Source organism: Oryza brachyantha, chromosome 9, assembly GCF_000231095.2.
Source record: "Oryza brachyantha chromosome 9, ObraRS2, whole genome shotgun sequence".
Lineage (NCBI taxonomy): Eukaryota > Viridiplantae > Streptophyta > Magnoliopsida > Poales > Poaceae > Oryza > Oryza brachyantha.
The window spans coordinates 13,992,131-14,013,052 of NC_023171.2; the positions used below are offsets into that span (position 1 = coordinate 13,992,131).

General features: G+C 41.4%; 2 protein-coding genes across 3 annotated transcripts; one reads left to right on the forward strand and one right to left on the reverse strand.

The window, feature by feature from the left end:
- Positions 1-10,955: 10,955 nt before the first annotated feature.
- On the reverse strand, positions 10,956-17,809 carry LOC102702408 (myb-related protein Hv1-like). Of its 2 annotated transcripts, none has more exons than XM_015841361.2 (4): positions 17,583-17,809; positions 17,392-17,500; positions 11,857-12,784; positions 10,956-11,655 (listed from the first exon to the last, which is right to left on the reverse strand). In XM_015841361.2, the coding sequence occupies exons 3-4, from the start codon at positions 12,117-12,119 to the stop codon at positions 11,172-11,174; spliced, it is 747 nt and encodes a 248-aa protein (XP_015696847.1). In that variant the 5' UTR covers positions 12,120-12,784; positions 17,392-17,500; positions 17,583-17,809; the 3' UTR covers positions 10,956-11,171. The 2 variants fall into 2 exon arrangements, with proteins under 2 accessions (XP_015696847.1, XP_006660900.1); XM_006660837.3 differs by having other exon boundaries at positions 17,575-17,809.
- A 131-nt stretch (positions 17,810-17,940) lies between these two features.
- LOC102702686 (protein POLLENLESS 3-LIKE 2) lies at positions 17,941-20,343 on the forward strand. The gene is made up of 4 exons (XM_006660838.3): positions 17,941-18,419; positions 18,500-18,712; positions 18,798-18,953; positions 19,057-20,343. Exons 1-4 carry the CDS (start codon positions 18,213-18,215, stop codon positions 20,008-20,010), a joined length of 1,530 nt encoding a protein of 509 aa, XP_006660901.2. The 5' UTR covers positions 17,941-18,212; the 3' UTR covers positions 20,011-20,343.
- Positions 20,344-20,922: the final 579 nt, after the last annotated feature.

Below are 20,922 nucleotides of genomic sequence, written 5' to 3' on the forward strand. Positions count from 1 at the left end.
AAAAATTGGGGCTAAACGGGTCCTCACAACAATTGAAGCTCCTGTCAATCACACACGGGTGATTGATGTGGTTACTCCACTTGGGTTTACAAGTGCCTCTGTTGGGTGGTACACATCGCACACAAAAACAGTGGAAAGAGAGTTGGTGCTATTTACTGTAGATGAGATATTTTTATGGCCTCTGCCAAACAAGCACAAAGTGGTGCCAAGCATGCCCACATCACTACTGAACTTTTGACCCTTTTTGCCCTTTGCAGGGCTGAGTAGATATTATAGATAGATATTTTCAAGAGCCTCAAGTTTCCAAAAGTCCACTCTAATGAGCAGAGAATTCCTTGTACAAATTGCACTGTTTTTATACAGTGTTTTTGCTAACTAGCCCGTGAATGTATATGCTGTCCGCACACAATACACAGTAATTAACTAACAAATATCACCAATAATTCTATCAAAAAATATGCACGTACTAATATTATTTGACCTATGTATAAAGTTTCATGTTTAAGTTCATTATATTTTATCCTAAAAAAACCGGATAGATTGTCAAGTATAAATCTAAGAATTTTATCTTCTCTGTATATATAACTTTATACATATGTGTAATACTATTAGTACATATTTTTTTAAGAATTTAGCTGATGTAGTATTTATTACTAACCGTCTCAAAATAAGTTTAATTTTTAGTTTTTGAATATAACACTTGACTATTCATCTTATTTAATTTTTTATAATTAATATTTTTATTATCATTAGATGACAAAATAGAAATATAAATAGTACTTTAAACATAATTTTAAAAAAAATAATAAATTTTTTTCAATGAAACGAATGTTCACGTAAACCAAGAACACTTTTTTTAAGACAGTGCGAGTGGTTGATGTACTATGCGTATAGGTAAGGGACAGTTTGTTTGGACTCCACTTTAGTCTATTTTAGCCTCTAAAATACCAAACAGTAGGTAAGGACTAGAACTAACTAGGTCCATAAGTCCTTAGGGAAGGTATAAAAGGAACTAAAGGCCTATAGCACACCTACTCTACTACTTTAGACATATAGTTATGTGTGTATGGTGTATACTATTGAGTAGGTTATTTAATACGATTTTAGTCTCTTTAGTCTCTCCAAATAAACATGATATGACTATTTTAATCTTAGAACTAATTTTTAGTTCTAGGACTTATGAAAACAACGGCACCTAAAGCTCGTGTGCATATGGCACGTTTCCCAGCAAACCAGTGATCTTGATGTGGATTTGCGCAGAGAATTTCCGTCTCCCCCTCGAGATAATATCAGTATGTGATAAGGTCTAGTCGCGATGTGCAAGTACGATTACTGAATGTATGTAGGCTGTTAGTGACGTTGGTTCTGAATTTCTGAACATTGGAAAAGATAGCTTTGGTGCGTTGAAAATTATAACAATCGGTCAGTTTCCAACCAAGACAATTTGTGCATATCAGGCTAGGCACTCCACTCTGGCACTTTAGAAATATCTATCACTTGCGTCATGTTGCTGGTAAGTTATTATCCTAACTGAAAACTAGGTGAAGGCGATGATGTGTACTTGGTGCCTATTGGGTGCATATCCTTGGCAGGGCTCCTGTTGTTCAGTTAAAAAAATCTTAATTAGCTACCTAAACATTGTGCGTGTGTTCCTTTTTTAATGAAACATTTTACAAGTTGATAAGAAACTCTGCACACGGCATATATACACACACACGGTATGTACTTTTATTTTAGGATAATGGATAGAGTATATTAAATCACGAGTTGTACTACATCTTCAGCCTCTGATCCATGACCTTGGTGTGAACTTCTGAAACTTCTTTTTAAAAAGTTGAAACTTGTGATGGGTGTCGATTCAAAACAGCCTTAATAAGCATGGTTTTTGAAATGGATCTGTTTGGTTTTATCAATATGATTCAACTGTACCTTCTTCTTTGCAAGGGGTGCAAAACTTGAAGAATTGAACACATGAAGCCGGGAATGAATGGGTAGATGAGTGAATGATTGGCAGCCAACAACCCAATCAAGGTAAGGATCTGCCAAATCCATGCACCCAGGTTTCATCCCTCTGTGAAAGGAACAGTGCCACTCTCTGACAGAGCAAACAGCAGGAATGTCCTTGTCTCCCTTCCCAGAACTGAAGGCCATGTGACCTGGACTTTTTTTTTTTTTTTTGCCATCTCTCCAAGCAGCTGCATCCATCCATGGCCATATATGGCCCCCATTCTCATTGCTATGCAACCTTCGTATATATCCATTTCCCCCATTGGTTGGCTCCACCCTGCACACATCTCTTCTCTCTTTTTTTTTTTAAGTATGTATCGCCACTATTGTTTTGTCATTTCGTTTTGTATAGTTGTTGTTGTTCTGTCAATCTGTCATGACACTTTTGTATCTGTTCATGTTAATCAACTGTGTTGTACATCACTTTGTCCTCCATGCCATCCACATCATTTTCCATGCAATAGGCATTCTTTACTTTACACATCCTCTAGAGAACCAGACTTCTTTTTTCCTGATTTTCACCGGAACTGAACTGATTTATCCCCCCCCCCCCCCCCACCACAAAAAAAACTCTCAAAACACATATAAAATTCCTACGATTCGAGAAAGCTTAAGACTGTAGTTTACATGTGAATTCAGATGCATTAAAATTTGGAACAGGAAAGAAACAGTTGTACCAGCAAATGGGCCGAGGAATGAAGAAATAACTCCAAGCAACAACCGCAACAAACACCAAATAACAAACACATCACATTAATCGATCGAAGGGTGTGTACTGGATGGTTGGAAAAGCGTTGTTGGTACCTACCCAAAGAGAGAGAGAATCCCTGTGTCACCATCCTCACACTTGCACACAGGTTGGGAGATGAATTATTATTGTCTCCATTAATCTTTGCAACCACCAGGATACAGTGGTCTAGGAACTTAGGCCATGCTATCAGAAAACAAAATTTGAGTTCTAGTGTTCTGTAAATAAAAATGGGAGAAATATTCCTGATAGAAATTGGTGATGGCTCTAGCTCACTTGTTCTTGTCGTAATGAACAGCCTGATCGACTAACGCTTGACACGGATGCGCATGAAAACACTTCATTAGTTTGTTGTTTTGCGTCACAATAGCGACTCGATCCGACGGCTATGTTCTATCCCATAATGAAATTGTTTTTTTTTTCAGTCTTGGGTGATTTGTTCGGCTTTTTCAAGAAAAAAACCAAACAACATATTAATGAAAAATGATTTTTTAATAAAACTTTTATATATATATATATATGTTCTTATCGATACAAAAGCTAAAACAGGAAAATAAAGTATGATGAAAAACCCTAAAATTAACTCTAAATTTAAGGTTAAAAATTCAAATTTTGTCTTATGAGCAGAAGCGAAAAGACGTGGTGTTTGATGCTAAACTTCAAATGTTACTAAGGCCATGTTTGATGTAGCTTGGTTATATTATAATTTAGATTATTGAGTCAATTAATATAATTAATATGAATTATTATAAGTTACAGTAGAATAACTGTGAGTTATTTTTTTTATCGGTAGCTTGGTAGGTTGGTAAGGAAGTCGCTCTTAACTTTTTTTATATGTTGTTTATTCTTTTGTGAATTTATACAAATAAACTTGTTGCCTCGAGCCTAATGCGCAGCCGCCTCCCACCGTGTGCGTCGCTCCCACAGGTGCTGATTGGACTAGAGTTAAAGGGCTACGTTACATGTTAAGTAATAATAAATTATGTAATTAATTTTAATTATCTAAAAAAGTATACTTTTGAATGAACTTATCAGATTACAGTAATATAAGGTCTAGATTATGATAATATATCACGATAATTCATCTGTTTATTTTAGCATATTTCTAAAGACTAAACTATAATAATTTTAAGCTGAATCCAACTGACCTAAATTAATTATATATCAGGAGATATGCAAATAGAGTCCAAGTCTATAAAATATTTCATACATGGATCCCGTTCATGAGAACGACGATATAGTTTATTATGGACCAACTACTGAATACTAAATTAATTACCATGACGAGCGCGTAGATGTCCCAGCGAATTTATTTTGCAGAAGACAACAATTAACTGAAGGACAGAAAGATAAATGTGGAATAAACAAGTACTAGTGACTAGTGAGCCTGAAGAATTAACTAACTGAGAAGCAGGGCAAGATCAGATCGTCTGAATTTGATGCCAGCTTCTGATGCTTACCCATTGGAACTTGCCCAAAATTGGCTTCCTTGAGTGATGTAACAGTAGGTAGGCGAAAGAAAAGGACTCCTCTCTTGCACGAATTGTTTATCTTTATATCAGGGCAAAATATATTTAGTCTCCAAACACTGAAAGCCGCCATGTGGATTATTTTTTCGTTTGGTTTTATGTATGCACCGGAATCATATATATACCAGCAACCCAGAAAAAAAAATGTAAAACATTTTGTGATATTAGAGCTGCACGTGGTTTTTTCTTTCTTTTTTGCAAGGACGAAGAAGTAATCTCATGCTTTAAGATTCGGACGTGCATGTGTCATTTGTTTTAAAGAGTGACACAGAGATTTTTCAAGTTGTGGAAGCAATTGCTATCATCGCCATGCAGCTAGCTATAAGTAGAATCAGAAACATCTTATTTGCAGAAATAAAAAATGGCACGCGTGTTTCTTTTATAAAAATAAAGAAAAGATGTGACAAAATCCTTGCCAATAGCTCTTTCCATGAAAGCAACCAGTGCTCATCTAGTTGCATCAAATATTTTTGTTTTATCTTTTCGTTCCATTAATATGATCAGTCAGTAGATACATGACTCCCGTTCACTGTTTCAAGGTCGTAGGAATATAAATGTTGGATATGTGTGTGATTTTTATAGGGTGATGTCTGTGATCATTGACAAATCTTCCTAACTTGCTTTGACCCAATACAACCACAATTCATGCCAAGCACAAAATTATTGAGTCACAAAATAAGAAGGAACACGTGGAGATTTCAGTATCAATCGAATTGGTACCCTTGTGTCGCAGTAGCGCTCTATCTCAACTCAGATTATGCTAGTATTATTAAGAACCTTTTTTGCATTGGTAATTGCTTTGGTTCCTTTGGATGTTATGCGTGAACTTCGCGTGGTTTCACCAGAATTTAGGGGGTGATGTATAAATAAAAAATAATTTATGGATAAAACCTTTCATATGTGTTTTAGTGATATAAAAGGCAAGGCTAAAAATAAAGTACGATAAAAAGAATCTCAAAATCTACTCTAAATTTAAGATTTAAAAAATAAATTTGGGTTATAAAAATAATTAAACAGAAGCGAAAAGATGGAGCCGTTAGATTCTGACTTAAAAAAAACTATTTCCTCTATCTAGGCCATGTTCGGTGGATGGAGCTTTGGGTAGGTTATCCGGCGCAGAAAACGTAATTATAAATTAATATATAATTAATTAGTTATTAATTATTAAAAATATAAATAGATTAATATGATATTTTAAAACAGCTTTTCTACAGAAAATTTTCATAAAAAATAATTCTTAAGTTTAGGAAGTGGGCGCCGAAAAAAAGGAGAATCTGGATAAGCAAGCCTACTGCCAACGCGGGCCTAGTAGTTTTTCTTTGGAAGCAAACCATACCAGACGGTGCAATGTTTTATACCGATATAACAGAAAAAAGTTACAACGATGACAATGATCGGAAAAGAAAACATACCACCGCGTACTCCCTACTCCTACACAATCACAAAGGATGAACTAGCATCAACTATAAAGATTTCTTACTATTATTGATAATCTTATAATTATCGCAGATGAAAATGCTAAGGCCTAAGGGAGTGTATAATAATTTCGGTAGATTGATCCTTCAAAAAAATAATTTCGGTAGATTTTCAACTGTGACATATCCATTAATTGTTTCTGCTGAAACAGCAAAAGAACCCCCAGCTCATAGATATTCTGTATTATTCTTCATGTTCAAATTTTTTTTAAAAATGCCTTTTTTTCAATAGAAGATCGACCTGTGTGCTGTAGTAAGATCAGAGTACACAGGAAAAGAAACAGTCGATCGATGGATGACCAGATCATGATCCGATGTCAATTCAAGTTGTCAACCAAGCAAAAGAGGCAGATCAAAGAAACAGGTAGCAGGCACTGGAGAGCTCGCATTAACTCAAGAGAGAGAGAGAGAGAGAGATCGCAGCTGGTGTGTGGGAAGATGCTGCCGGATTGGCTCTTCATTAATCATGGGGAGAGGGCCCGGTTAATTAAGGTTCTTGTTTAATGCAAGATAATTAATCTAATCTGGAACTGTCCCCAAGCTCTAACTACCCATCAGTCATCAGCATGATGGTCTGATTGATTAAAGCGAGCTGATCCTAGTAGCTAGCAGCAGCAGCAGCAGCATGGAGCTAGCTACTATAGGAGTATCCAATTGGAGCCAGGGAGATGTGTCCATGTCGGCAATTAACAAATGGGATTGGCTACCAACCACGGCGAGGCAGGCGAGCTCGATCGGCTCCAGCTTCGTCCTCACCGTCACCGGCCGGCCGGCCGGGCGGCGGCGCCGCTAGGCGCTAGAGCCATATTTATGCCGGCAGGCGGCTCACCGGCCGTCCGTCCTGTGCATTCACTCCAGTCTGCCGTACTACGCGTGTGGCCGGCCTTGCTAGCTGCGGTTCGCCGTCGTCGTCGAGAAGCGCCGGCCTGGCGCCGTCGCTGTAGCTCACCGGTTCGGTTGGACGTCGGTCGATCGGCTCTCCTCTCGTCAAGTTTGTTGCTCACTTGCGACAGTGTTGGGTGTTGACATCGAGTCTGTCTCGTTTAATTCCTCCCTGAGCCGCGTCGGTTGGGAGTTCCTCCCTTTGACCCAGAATACACGTATTCCATTTTGTATTATAAGTTTATGTCTGATTAAATCTTTTTTAAACTTTGATTAAATTTATAAAAATATATCAGTATTTTTATATAAAATAAATATACTGTAAAAATATATTTAATAGTAGATTTAATTAATCTAATTTGATATTAAGGATGGTTGTATATTTTTCTATAGATCTGATCAAATCTAAAAAAATTAGTTATTACAAAATAATTGATAATATGAAGCAGAGGTCGTAGAACGATTTCTATAGTTCAGTATTTATTATTCTCGAAATAGATTTAGCAGGTAAAGTCAGATTTAATGGAAGGTAAATAAAAGATGAAATAGTATAAAATAGGTCCAGCGGATTCCACTCTATTTTTATGACAAATTCTTATGCCATAAAGCTAAAAGCTGTAGTTTCTTTACAAAAGGGAGTATAATATAGCAATTCCTCCGTTTATAATTCTCATCTTAATAAATCATAATCATATTATATTAGATTTTCTTTATATTATGTTATCTCACTGATCACATCCATTTACTATTTTATTTTACATAGCTTATTTAATAGCTGTCCCATCATCTAGAAATTGCTATATTTTACAATAGAGCGCGTAATATCACTTACTGCTACAACGCTACTAGGTTAATTAATTAGGGTTTCGATGAGTTCAAGCCTTTGCATTGATTACCAGTTACCATCGTGTTCAAGGTAGTAGTAACAAACTTAACTAGTGCATATTTATTAGCCTTTTTCCACTGTTGATAGATACTACTACTGGTTTTTACCTATCTTGATAGGCATCGATCAGTAATTCGGTATAGTTTGTGCTTTTGGTGGGGAATGACAGGGATAAGAGCAGGGGATAGAAATTTTAATTTTACCAGAGTATATCCTCTCCATCTTATGATGCAGCAGCAGCTCATCGACACCCGGGGTGATCTTTTGGCCCGGAGTGATCTTTTGGCTTTACTAGAACACCGAACGATATATTTACAAATAAAAATAATTTATAAATATTTTTTTATACTTATCCAAGGTAATTAAAAATTTAAAGTTGAACAATAAACTGGGATAAAAAACTTCAAAGTAAACTTTAAACTTAGAGTTAAAAATTTAAATTTTAGTTTTATAAGCAGAAGCGAAAAGATGCTAATGATATATACTTACTTCAATCTACAAATTTTTTAACCTCTCCATGGCAAAGTCAGAATTGTCGTTTCTAACCCTGACATGAAGCACTTAATTAGGTAGAACGGCAGCATAGGTCGCAGTAATTAAGTAAAGGTTTGCATCACAACGCACCGGTAGCTAGCTGGTGCGTGCCTGACCCTTCCCCTATCGCGAGCGCCACACGAGCAGCAAAACCCACGGATCACATTCATATATACGACGGCAGCTGGCAGCCGGCAGCAGCAGCCAACCGCGTGCGGGATACCAGCGACGGCGATGCGCGTCTATTTATTTGTTTACTCCATTCTTCCCTTTTCACTCGACACGGTTGACTGGTGTGGTTATATATATATTTAACCACAAAAATAAGAATTATATAATTTTGGCTTAAAATTTTAAGTTGAATGTTTATATTAAGATTTCCTAAGATTCATTCTCTAGCTATGATAATAATGGTTTCACTTGTATTGACACAGAGGTGGTTATAATTATAATACTAGGTTAGAGATATGGGGTCGGGATGGAAAAATGGTTGACTGTATGTATGCAAGAAAAGTTTTGTAAGTCGACGGTGATAAGTGAACATGAGCTAGCAGCGAGACATCATCAAAGTTAGGGGGTTGACGAAGGACGGTGAGTAGAACTAACGACTAGGACACATGATACATATTAGGTCAATAAGGTTAGACGATGGGTCTAATGAGTACGGAACCGAAGGAGATATGAAAAAGGAATGCAAAGAAAGCATTGGTGCCGGCAAGAGAAAGGAGGGTGAGTGTGCAAGCAGGGAGGTACAATAATAGTCATGAATCTAGGAGGTAAGTTCTTGTTGTGTGTAAAGAGAGGAGGAGAGCCATCACAAATCTTTGATGCATCTAGACTGTCTAAATGTTATTGGAATTTTTTTTTTTTTTAGTGACCAAAAAACTAGAGAACTTTTAAATTTTCATATCTAGATGAACATAACTAATGCAGTTATATTTAAGATGCATTAAATACATGTAATATTTAGGTGTTTTTACATTACTATCTACAACCGTCAGTATATCTAATTTAGACTATTTATTTTTACTAATAATATCATAATATTTATTTATCCTACTGCATCAACTACTAGAATTTTTATTAACCATTGAGATTCTTCCACTGATGATAATCCTAATAGAAAAATACTACACGTAAATAGCACTATAGTCTATCCCAGTAAATATTATCTTTTGTCGAATGGACTTATATACATGTAATACTTTTAGAAGCAATTTAATTACAGAATAAATAAACATTTAAAATAGATTTAATAGATAGTTTAAACATATGAGATAGATGTAAAGCAATCTTTTAGTAATGTGAGGAAGAGAGGCTATCTATTATTGTAAAAATCTGTTGACTGGGGCCGCGTTCGGCTACCACCATTTCTAATTTCTTTGTTTTTTACGTGCATGCTTCCAAACTGCTAAACGATGTATTTTTTATAAAAAATTTCTATAGAAAAGTTACTTTAAAAACCATATTAATCTATTTTATAATTAATAATTAATTAATCATGTACTAATCTATTATTATGTTTTCTGCGCCGGACAACGAACCCTCAATTATCCCCTTACCGAACGCGGCCTAGGTCTACTCTAATAATGATAGTCACTCCATATTTATATTTAATGTTATTGACCTTTATATTTACTTTTACAATTCATCTTATTTCAAAAGTTTACAAATTATTAATTATTTTACTGGAATATGACTTATTACTAAAATTAATTTAAGCCTGGCTTATAATTATATATATATACATATATATGTGTGTGTAAAAAAATGAATAGTATAACATAGATACAGCAGGTCAAATAAAAAAAGAGAAAGGAGTATATTTATGGCGTACTAGCAGCGAAGGTTGTGGGGGCAGCAGGTTTGCAGTAGTGAGAATACATAAAAAAAAACGGTGCTTCGCTTTCTTCTGGTAGGCCAAGCCAGGCCCCGAGAGAAGAAGAGGAAAGAGGAGAGGAGACGCGCCGAGTTGGAGTTGAGTTTGGTTGGTTGGTTGCCCCAAGCCAAGAATGGACGATTCCCAAAAGGCATGGCCTTATACCTAACAAGCCTCGTTTTTTAATGCTCTTCTTTTGTCCTTTTTATCCAGCTCTCCCAAGCTTAGCTACCTTCCTTCTACGCTTTGTTACCCTTCCATTACCAACAGTGATGACAAAAAAAGATGCTAGTAAATATTAAAATCCTCTCTTCTCTACTAAGAATGTTAGGCCAGGTTATTTTATGATTCTAGACAACATATACTAGTCACTCTAGTTGATATATAAAATAAATAAATAAATAAATGTTTAATTCTATTAAGTACTTCCTATGTCCTTCAAAATAAATATATTAGAGGTTAATAATAGTTAAAGTTTTAAAAGGTTCAACCCTAAACTGGTCGAAAACTAAGTGAATTGTGGGATTGAAACCATACAATTTTACTGTAAATTCTATTCTGATATGATGTTTGAACTGCGGAAAATTTTATGATATTAGTATAGTAATTCACAAAAGACGATACAGTTGAAAGGGAAGAAATTGTGGTTTCCAAGTGGGGTCCCGATCACTGTTTGAAAAGAGCCGAGGAAAACGATGCAACCATTTCTCCCCGTGTACATGGAAGCAGGAACAGTATATGCAGTACATTCCAGCGAAAAGGAGGCATCAAAGCACACCAATCTTGTGTTGTGTGCAGCCAAAGCAGGTCGTAAAGCGTGGTCTAACTCACGGGGCACTTTTATCAAAAACTGCAGGATTAGGCGATGGTCACATGCGATGTTAAGTTAAATCACCATAATTAAGATCTGGTTCGATGGCCCAGCCTTGAAAGCGTCCCATGAGACACTGAATCTAAGCTAAGCTTAGCCTCTCCGAGAATTTTAAGATTAAGTTACAGTGAGCTGACTGAATAATTGAGTAGTAGCATCAAGTATTATTTGTCATGATTAGTCAACATAGTAATTACAGCAGAGACAAAATGGAGCAGCAGCAAGAGAGAGAGCAGAGATCTTTGGGCAAGACAGACAGGGGCAAGCACAAGCACTTCCATCTTATCTCTCTTTCACCCAGTGTTTTCACCTAGAGAGCTGACAAAACAAAGAAAATTAGAGAGGATTCTGGAGGATGTTTCATTTCATTTCCAAGCTTCTGAAGTCGAGCATGGCGGTCCTGAGTCCCAGGAAGCTGCTGCACTTGCAGTCTGTGCTCTTGGGGAGCCCCAGGCTGCAGCTGAAGCAGACGCCGGCCTCCCTCTTCACCGGCTTCATCATGGTCTCCTCTTGCAACGACGGGAGGCTGATGCAGAGATCCAGGTTGAGGTCAGGGCACTTGAGCGGCTTCCCCTGGCCCCAATCGGCCGCCTGCTCCTGTGTCACCTTCGGCTGATCCTCTCGCCGGAACACGGCGGCCTTGTCGTCCCTCGCCGCCGCCGCCACCGCCGCCGCGGCCGCCGCCTCGAACGATATGGTTATGTTGGACGCGTTGTCGTTGATCGGCCGGTGTGTCACCGGGTCGATCCCCCGGCTCAGCAGCTTCCTTCTGATGTGCGTGTTCCAGTAGTTCTTGATCTCGTTGTCCGTCCTCCCAGGCAACCTCCCGGCTATCAGCGACCATCTGTATCAAACATACAGGAGCAGCAGCAGCAGCAACAACCGTTTTAGCAATCAGAACAGTATAAAAGAACGAGTTTTTTTTTTAATGATCTAAAACTCATACTTTTTTTTGCGGGGAATCTAAACTCATACAACTCATACGCATGCATGGAAACACTATCATTGAGAATTTGAGATGATGGATGATCTTGAAGGGACGTACTTGTTGCCCAGGAGGCTGTGGAGCTTGATGATCAGCTCGTCCTCCTCCTCGGTGAAGTTGCCACGCTTGAGGTCAGGCCGGAGGTAGTTGATCCACCGGAGCCGGCAGCTCTTGCCGCAGCGGAGGAGGCCGGCGGCCTTGGGCAGCGACCGCCAGCAACCCTCGCCGTGCGCCTTGATGTAGGCAATGAGCCGATCGTCTTCCTCCTTGGTCCACGCTCCCTTGTTGGTGTGTGCCTTCTCGCAGCACGGCGACCTCCCCATGACGACGACGACGAGCTACTGAACAAGCTTTCTTGATTCTTTCCTTCCTTCTGCTGCTCTCCCTGTCTCGGTGGGTTGTTTCAGTGGAAGTTGTTGTTGCTGCTGCTGCTGCTGCTGCTGCGCAGCAATGGGTGGGTGGATTTTTATAGGCACTTGACTCGATTGGGGAGGTCTTCTAGAGGCTGAGTTGGTGGGAAAAAGGTTAGGCTGGTAGGCCTCCTCTTCCTCCTCCTGCTTGCACAGGTCATGGCCTCATCACTGGCACTGGATTACCAGTTTTATTTACGAAGGCACAGCCACAGCGCACAGGACACACAGGCAGCAACCGTGGAGCCTGCTGCCTGATAAAAACCTTCAAGGTAGGTGTAAAGTGAGGTAAGCGGCCAGCGCCAACCGTGGGCTTCGGCGATGATGGTGTTGACGCTGCCAGCAGCCTGATGGCTGACGCCTACCTCCATCCATCCCTTTGGCGCTCTCGGTTTTAACAGCTAACTAACTGCATCCTCTCCACCACGCCACCACCATTGGTGCCTCCTTCCCTCCATGGTCTCTCTGCTTTGCTCCTAATTAGGTTTAGCTACTTCCTTTTTTTCTCTGATGCTGCCCACTTGCCTGAGCTGCTGCTGCTACCTCCTGTGTCGAAGATTCAGTGCAGTCTGGGTGTCCTACATGAGCAGAACAGAATATCAGATGAGTCCATGGAGGTTGTTTCCATTCTCCGACAGAATTATGTCAACATGAAAATGATCTGTGCTGTATTACCACGCACATAGTAGTAGAGTGGTTGTATACGGGTCATCCTTGTATTTTAAAAAAATAAAATGCTCTGATCTCACCAGCTCTAAAATTCTAGCGTTTCTCGTTTAACAAAGGAAAATATTTTGGTTCACCAGTACAAACCCATGAGCTTATTAAAAACAGGATGAGGTCCTAAACAACTGAAACCCTGATCATAGACTTTTTCCCTGTTTGTTCTTCAATAAATTATGATAAACCGGAATAGGTATGTCACAGTAGCACTGCATAAATCAATATTATTTGCCACCCACCTTATTTCTTTATTTTCTCTAGAATAATTCTGCTTCCAGAATCATAGCTATTGTCATGATCCCATCAAATTAATTTCATGTGGAACTTTCTGTTTTATACTCTAATATAAGTTGGTTCATCTGTTTGGTCAACCCTAGATTAAAAATTCACCAAACTCATCAGTCCTGCACCTGCTTCATATTTCTTTCTGTAACAAGGCAGATCATGGATATCATATTTATATGAGATCATTATTTATATAGACAAAACTGCATGGTGATAGATTAAAATTATCTTTGATCCCTAATAGGAATATCAACTATGACCTGGACCCCCTCCACTTCTTTAACATGTGTTTTTCAGTTGCTTATCAGGAAGATACGCAAGTTAGCAGAGTACAGAACGTTCACAGATTAATATGTACTGGTCTACTAAAGGCCGTGGACATCAAGAGGCAGATGAAATTATGACTTGGTTAGATACTTCAATGGACCCATAAATGCTACTAGTTAGGAGGAACTTACATATCCATGACAAAATCCAGATGGACTTGCATATTATTTGTATACCTAATATATTCTTGTGGATGGTTACCAAACTATGGACCATAGTTGGTTGGGTGCAAGGAGAGGAAATATCCGAAACCATTAGCTTCAGTTGGGGCCAGAATGATTGGGACTTCACACTCCACAATGGTCCTCAATATGATAGGAAATGTTGAAGTTCCTGATATCACCACCTTCATTTCTTAGCTGGCATCGAGTGATTACAACCCTCGATCCAATTCCAATACTGTTCTTTTTAGTGTATGAGTAGACTGAATTGGCATCTGTGCGATGTTTTCTGCTGATTCAAGATCATATGGGGGGAACTTAGGCAAAACTAAGAAATATTTCACTTTTTAACGAACTAGCATGCTAGACTCACTTCAAATTAGTTCAATTTTATTCAGAACTATAATTAACGATGGGTTTACTTTGATTTTTTCTGGAAATCAAACTGCAGGTTTTACTTCCAATGGCAATTTCACATATTCTGTAATGTAATTAACATGAACTCTTTAGCTTGTACTTTTAACATTTATAAAGGTTTTTATAAATTATATTTCAAAGTGAATTCTTCATTTTAATTTAGATCCACCAGCAACCAACAGTGTAGGTTTATTTCTTCCCCTCATTGACATCGTAATTTCTATGCCTTAAGAGCTAAGAGCAGACATGGATGCTCTTTTGCACTTTGTTTTATAATATAGTAGAATAGACAGGTGTTGTGTATCACTTTTCACGAAAAGGCTAATGTTAAATCTGTAACAAGTCATTTATATGAAAATTCATTTCATCAATGCGCAGAAAGGGTCGTCTGTCAATTTTCTGTTCATGCAAACCACAAATCAACTAAGAGCATTAGTCACCAAACTACTTAATTGCATAGTTATCAATCACTAATCATCATTATTGTTTCTAAATAGCAATAAGATAATTGGCCATAAATCAAGTTCAGTGTCCTGTCAGTTTGTTATCCACCAGTTTAATACACTCTTAAATAGGCTCCCAGTTTGGTGCATTAAATTTAATCAAGTAAACCATTTTGGTTGTACCCTAATCACCACCTCACCCAAGCTTAGGGGCGCAATCACTGAAAAATAACGTATTAGCCTCAGTTCTTTAGTTGTTAAATGGTAGGCACTAGTTCTAGAAAGCATGAAGGCAGATAGAAAGAGGAGGGTAGGGAAATGGTTTGTAGCTGAGGTGTGGTGTCGGTTATGTGCAGTTGTTCTACCTTCCACTTCTTAGCCACACACTTGTGGTGGAAGCCTCCTCCTCCAGGCTGGTCTGTTCTGAGTTAGGGGGAAGGGAAAGAAGGCAAGGAGAGAGGTAGGTCTAGGTCGCTCTTTTGTTGTTTTCTCTTCAAGGGGGGGCATGGGCAATTAGCTATCCCCACCACATGCACCAGCACAACAACACCTATCTATAACTCCTCTCCCCAACTCCCTCTTTGTTTCCCCAAACTACATGCCCCTTATATGCCTGCATAAAGCTCCAAACTCCCAGTGCCATCGTCCTTTTCACCCATAATCTTCTCTCTAACTACCAGTCCTTGCATTCTTCCATGCAATTGGCTATTAGCAGATTAGGTGTGGTGTTGGTCTCCTGGACTTCAAGCCAAATTCATCAGCCAGTAGTTTCCAATGGTTGACCATAAATTCAGATTTTACTGAGTTTATTGTTGATTGCGAACTAATTTAAATTTAATAATGTTAAAAATACAAGAAAAAGGTATAGCAGCTATAAATATTGTTCTGCCTGCACTCTGCAAGACACTTTGACTGTCTTCAAAGTTAAACGAGTGGGAAAAAATACTTCTTTTTCATTGCAACGAGTACATGGAAAAGATCAAGACTTGTGTGAACTTGGACTCATGAAAGAAGCAATGGTTGTAGGAAGAAGTCAGAAGTCCATGTATCCTAAATTCCGAAACTCATTTAGCTTTTAGAGATTTGATTTTAAAAAAGGAGTTAGACACATCTCCATCCTGTTATCAACTATTCCGCTGCCCATGGAACAAATTTGTAATTACGTACAGCTCTTTGCTGGTACCAACAAATGGTATGTGAAACTAGAAGGCAAATTGCAGCATAAGACCATGGTTTTATAACTCCAACTTAGCATAAAAATAATACTATAACTAAATAAAGCTGAAAAAGCAACAAAACAATAATTGATTTACAAATTTAGCTAGACAATGTTTGGTCAGGTTGATCCATCAGCTAATACAAATAGCAGCCATCATTTCCTTTCTAGTGAATCAGTTTGTCCTTTTTTAACTACTGCTAGCCCAGCTCATTTTCGGCTTAGTATAGATGTATCTTCCATGAAACAAATAAAATATATAGCATTTCCTCAGTTGCTGGGTATGATTGGTGGCTAAATAATGGATTGGCCCAGGAATACCCAAAGGAAATCCTGGGGAATGCACATGCACTTAAAAGGAAAAATGTACTATATGTTAGTACAGCACCGAAAACTTTGACTATTTTATCAAATGAGATGCTGAGAAATACGTAATTTCTACAGTACGTAAATGTTTGATCATCCAACTGAGCAAGAACACCCCCATTATAGTATAATACTAGTGAAGCCAACATAAAGGCAATTGCTATATGTTTGGCATAAATATTGAACATAATTTCCTAAGAAACTTCTCCGGTGAAACATCCTTTTGTACATCTGCCTCCTTGAACAGTTTCGCCCTCGTTATTACTGACAATTTTCCCAGGTTCAGCTATATAGCTGATCATGGACTTCCAGCGCCTGCAGCTCCTCCCAAGTCTCAACCATTATATGTAGATTCAATCCAGAGGCAAGTGTAAATTTGTACTCATCTTATAATACAGAAAGAGCACAGGTGACAATTGGCTTGTTGAAACTATACTGAAGCGCTTTTATGTCTAAGGTATGCATGCCAGTATGTCATGTGCCTAAGAGGGCAAATATTATAGCTCCAGAATCCAGACACTCCTCAGCATTTCAGCTGTCCTCTATAAACATAAAAGGAATGCATGGAATATGGAGCCTCACAGACATTTAGCACATTTATTAAGGCATATTTTACCATTTATTTTAAGGGATTGCAATAACGTTACGGAAATGTGGTTGATACTGAGGGGGGAGAGGGAGGTTTAATGGAGAATTGGGTGTTCTGTTCCTATTTACAATCTGTATCGGTGTTACTGAGTCGAGTTTGATTGTTTATTCTCCAAAAGAATTGCTCCTTGTAATAAGTATTCTATTCAGAAATGGAAGATGAAGGCATGGTAGTAGTACTGAAAACCAGAAAAGCCTACAAAGTCAAAAAATGCCCATGACAAACTTAACTCTTAATATGCATTTAGCAGTTGGCTTTCATTTCCACTTAGCATCATATGTGACTTTTCATTTGTATCACATGGGCCATGTCAACGTACAACTCCAAGAAAAGACAATAAATGCAACTTGGTTGGTCACAGGCACGAGTACATGACTCCAGAGCTACCACTGTATCACAAAATGGGTTCTACAGAACAGGGACAATTTTGTACACATCGATACAGACGGACATATTAGGGGTGCTATTATACCCTAGGACAGCAAATATACATAGGCATTAGGCAACCACCGAGTACCAACTTCATCAGATATAAGAACATAATTTTGAACACAGTAACTGATTAAGCATTTCTGGAACTCAAATGTAGACTACTTACATTATGCAGAGACAAATCTCCTCAAAGCAATCATTAGAGCTGGGAAGTCGCTAGGATGATTTCTGCTCCTCATTCATACAGGTGATCTTGCACGCGATCAATCCACACCCTACGAACAACAAAAGCAAAGCGTTAACACATTGCCCATGTCACTGCACCACCGCATGAACGGAGTCGCCTTACCCACTCACATTGGCGCTTGCACGAGCGCACACAGCCGCTTTCTCCCCGCACGCCCATCGCCGCCGTAGCTTGATGTACACCACCAGGATGATGGGCGCGTATCCTTAAGCCTCAGCCGTGTCATGCCTCGCTGCGCTGCGGCATTTCGTCGAACAACAGACGGGCCATCCTCACCCCTGCTGCCCCCGGCTCACCAGGGGAGATGACGAATACATCCACACCCACCGCGCCGCCACAATGAACTGCCCCTGACATCCCCGCGCCGGCCCGGCGACTGCCGCCACCGCCGCCGCCGCCGCCGCGGCGGCGAGCACCGCAGCCACGAGAGAACAGGTTGGGATGGGCTAAGAAGGCTGCAGTAAATGGGCCAAAATCCTATTATAAAAAGTAAATGGGCCTCGACTTCTCACTTTATGGGCCGACACTGTCCGGCCCGTCAAACCGGCCCGGGAAGCTTCCAACGGCTAGTTTTTGCAAACGGCTACTTGGGCAACGGTCGGGCAGCGAGCTGTTGGATTCATATATCTCCTGTGGAAGGGAATCCAATGTCGTAGTGTACAAACCGCTCCGCCGCCTCCTCCTCTAGCTCCGCCGCCGCCGCCGCCGCCGCTGCCTCCTCTGTTCTCGGGTCGACGACGATGATGCAGCAGCAGCAGCAGGAGACGTGGCACGCCGCCGCGGCGGTGGGGCTCCGGCCGACCAAGTCGGCCCCCTGCTCACCCATCAAGCCGGCGGCGGCGGCGGCGCCAGCGGCGGCCATGCTCCGGGCCAACTCCGACTCCTTCCACGTCGCCCACAAGGTCCCCGTCGGCGACACGCCGTACGTGCGTGCCAAGCGCGTCCAGGTACGTGCTGAGCGAGTTTTGAATCTGCTTGCGTTGGATGGATTTGATGGTGGGGCTGACGGATTTGGCGTTTTCTGCAGCTGGTGGACAAGGATCCGGAGAAGGCCATCGCGCTGTTCTGGGCGGCGATCAACGCCGGCGACCGCGTGGACAGCGCGCTCAAGGACATGGCCATCGTGATGAAGCAGCAGAACCGCGCGGAGGAGGCCATCGAGGCAATCAAGTCGCTGCGCAGCCGCTGCTCCGACCAGGCGCAGGAGTCGCTCGACAACATCCTCCTCGACCTCTACAAGGTTCGTCAAGTCAAACCCCCCTCTTCCCTCTTCTCTTCTCCGGCAATACGCGCAGCAGCTGATACGTGTCGATGAATCTGAGCAGAGATGCGGGCGGCTGGACGACCAGATCTCGTTGCTCAAGCACAAGCTGCAGCTCATCCACCAGGGCCTCGCCTTCAACGGCAAGCGCACCAAGACGGCGCGGTCGCAGGGGCGCAAGTTCCAGGTCACCCTGGAGCAAGAGGCAACCAGACTTCTTGTAAGATCCCACACACATTTCTCATCTCATGGATGGATTGATCTGCGAAGAATTCAAATTGGCGGTCGAGCTGATCGATCTTGTTGTTGCCATTGATGTGCAGGGCAATCTGGGGTGGGCGCTGATGCAGAAGGATAACTACACGGAGGCGGAGGGGGCGTACCGGCGGGCGCTGCTCATCGGGCCGGACAACAACAAGATGTGCAACCTGGGCATCTGCCTCATGAAGCAGGGCCGCGTGCTGGAGGCCAAGGACGTGCTCAAGCAGGTGCGGCCGGCGGGGGTCGACGGCCTCCGCGGCGCCGACTCGCACCTCAAGGCCTACGAGCGCGCGCAGGAGATGCTCCGGGACCTCGAGGCCAAGCTCGTCGGCCGCCCGCGCGCCGACCTGCTCGACAAGAGCTGGCTCTTCGACGCGCTGATGCTCGGCTCCTCCTCCAGTATCTGGCAGCCGCAGCCGTGCATCGACCACATGCTGCCCCCGGCCCCGATGCCGCGCGACCAGTTCGCCGACGAGAACGCCGGCGCCGGCGCAAACAAGAAGGTGGCGGCCGCGGCCGCGCACGCGCTGCAGCCCAACATCCTCAGGGTGGACGCGCAGCCGTTCTACTCGCTGCGCATGCCGCCGCTGGCGACCAAGCCACAGAACGTGCAGCAGCCGCAACAGAAGCCGCCGACGCCGCAGCCGCAGGTGCACGATCCAATGGGCAACCTGAAGAGGACACGGTCCGGCAACGCCATGGACAAGGCCACAGCATCAGCCGGGCCAGGGGGGAAAGAACCGAGCAACGACGAGAACAACGGCAGGAGAAAGTCACTCACCGCCGAGGAAAGATGGCCGGAGCTGCCCGACCACAGCGCGTTCGACGAGGCCCTTGTTGCGGCCGTCCTGGCCCCGGTCCTCGATGACTCCGCCGCCACCGCAGAATTGAACGGCAACTGCAAACCGGCGCTGGCGCCGGCGAGCTGCTGCGACACGAGCCCGGCGATGAAGGAGAAGATCGGGAAGAGGCTCAGGATCTTCCAAGACATCACACAGACACTGAACACTTTCTGATTTCGTTCTTGATTTTTCCTTTTCTTTGTTACTCACAACAGCCAAGGCTTGATGAGGACCATGGCGACGCCGCGAAGGAGATGTGCTTGTTCTCCTGGAAGATTCCATGTCGCCGCTAAGTTAAATTAGGATCCTGATTGGGTTTAGTCTGCTGATGATTCTTGATTTGATTTTTAACACACCCTAATAACAGCTGATCAATCATTCACATTCTTCAGCTTTTGACACTTTGCCAGAAGGCTTTCTTGTAACAGAACACGATTGGATTTGCATATCTTGTTCTAATTCAGTTTGTTAACAGTTGAATAACAGAGTGTCGTTTGTTTATGCTGCCTGTCCACTCAGTTTCTGAATTGATATCTTCCCTATTGCTGATAACTGAAGTTATAACTGCAACCCAAAATTTTCACCCAATCCCCTGTAGTCAACTTCCCTCTGCAACCGCCACTAACATGTGGGCCCAGGAGGCGCCAGACCCACACGTCAGCGACAATGCTCTCTGCAGTTGACTGCAGAGGATCCGGTTCTGCATCGGTAGGACCGTGTCTGATTTTGTAGAGAGAATACAGTTTAGAAAGAGCCTGCAATTTTGTTATCAGTCATCACTACTCCATCGGTTTCAAAATAGCAATTTTATTTATCACTCGTCCATCTATAATAACTAAAGCAAAAAAAACTAGTAGGTTGACCCGCGCAGATGCGCGGCTAGATTTTAAGTCATCTTATGGACAATGTTTATCTTGGATTTCTCTACGTAACAAAAAAAACCTTTTTTTAATTTAAGAAGCTAGTGTAATTTTTTTAAGAGTATAAGTCCCTATCTATATCTACTTTCCTTAAGCATAATATAGATTTTTTATTCGATTCCAAATTCCAAGATAACTCATTAGAATTATTAATAAGATGGTCATG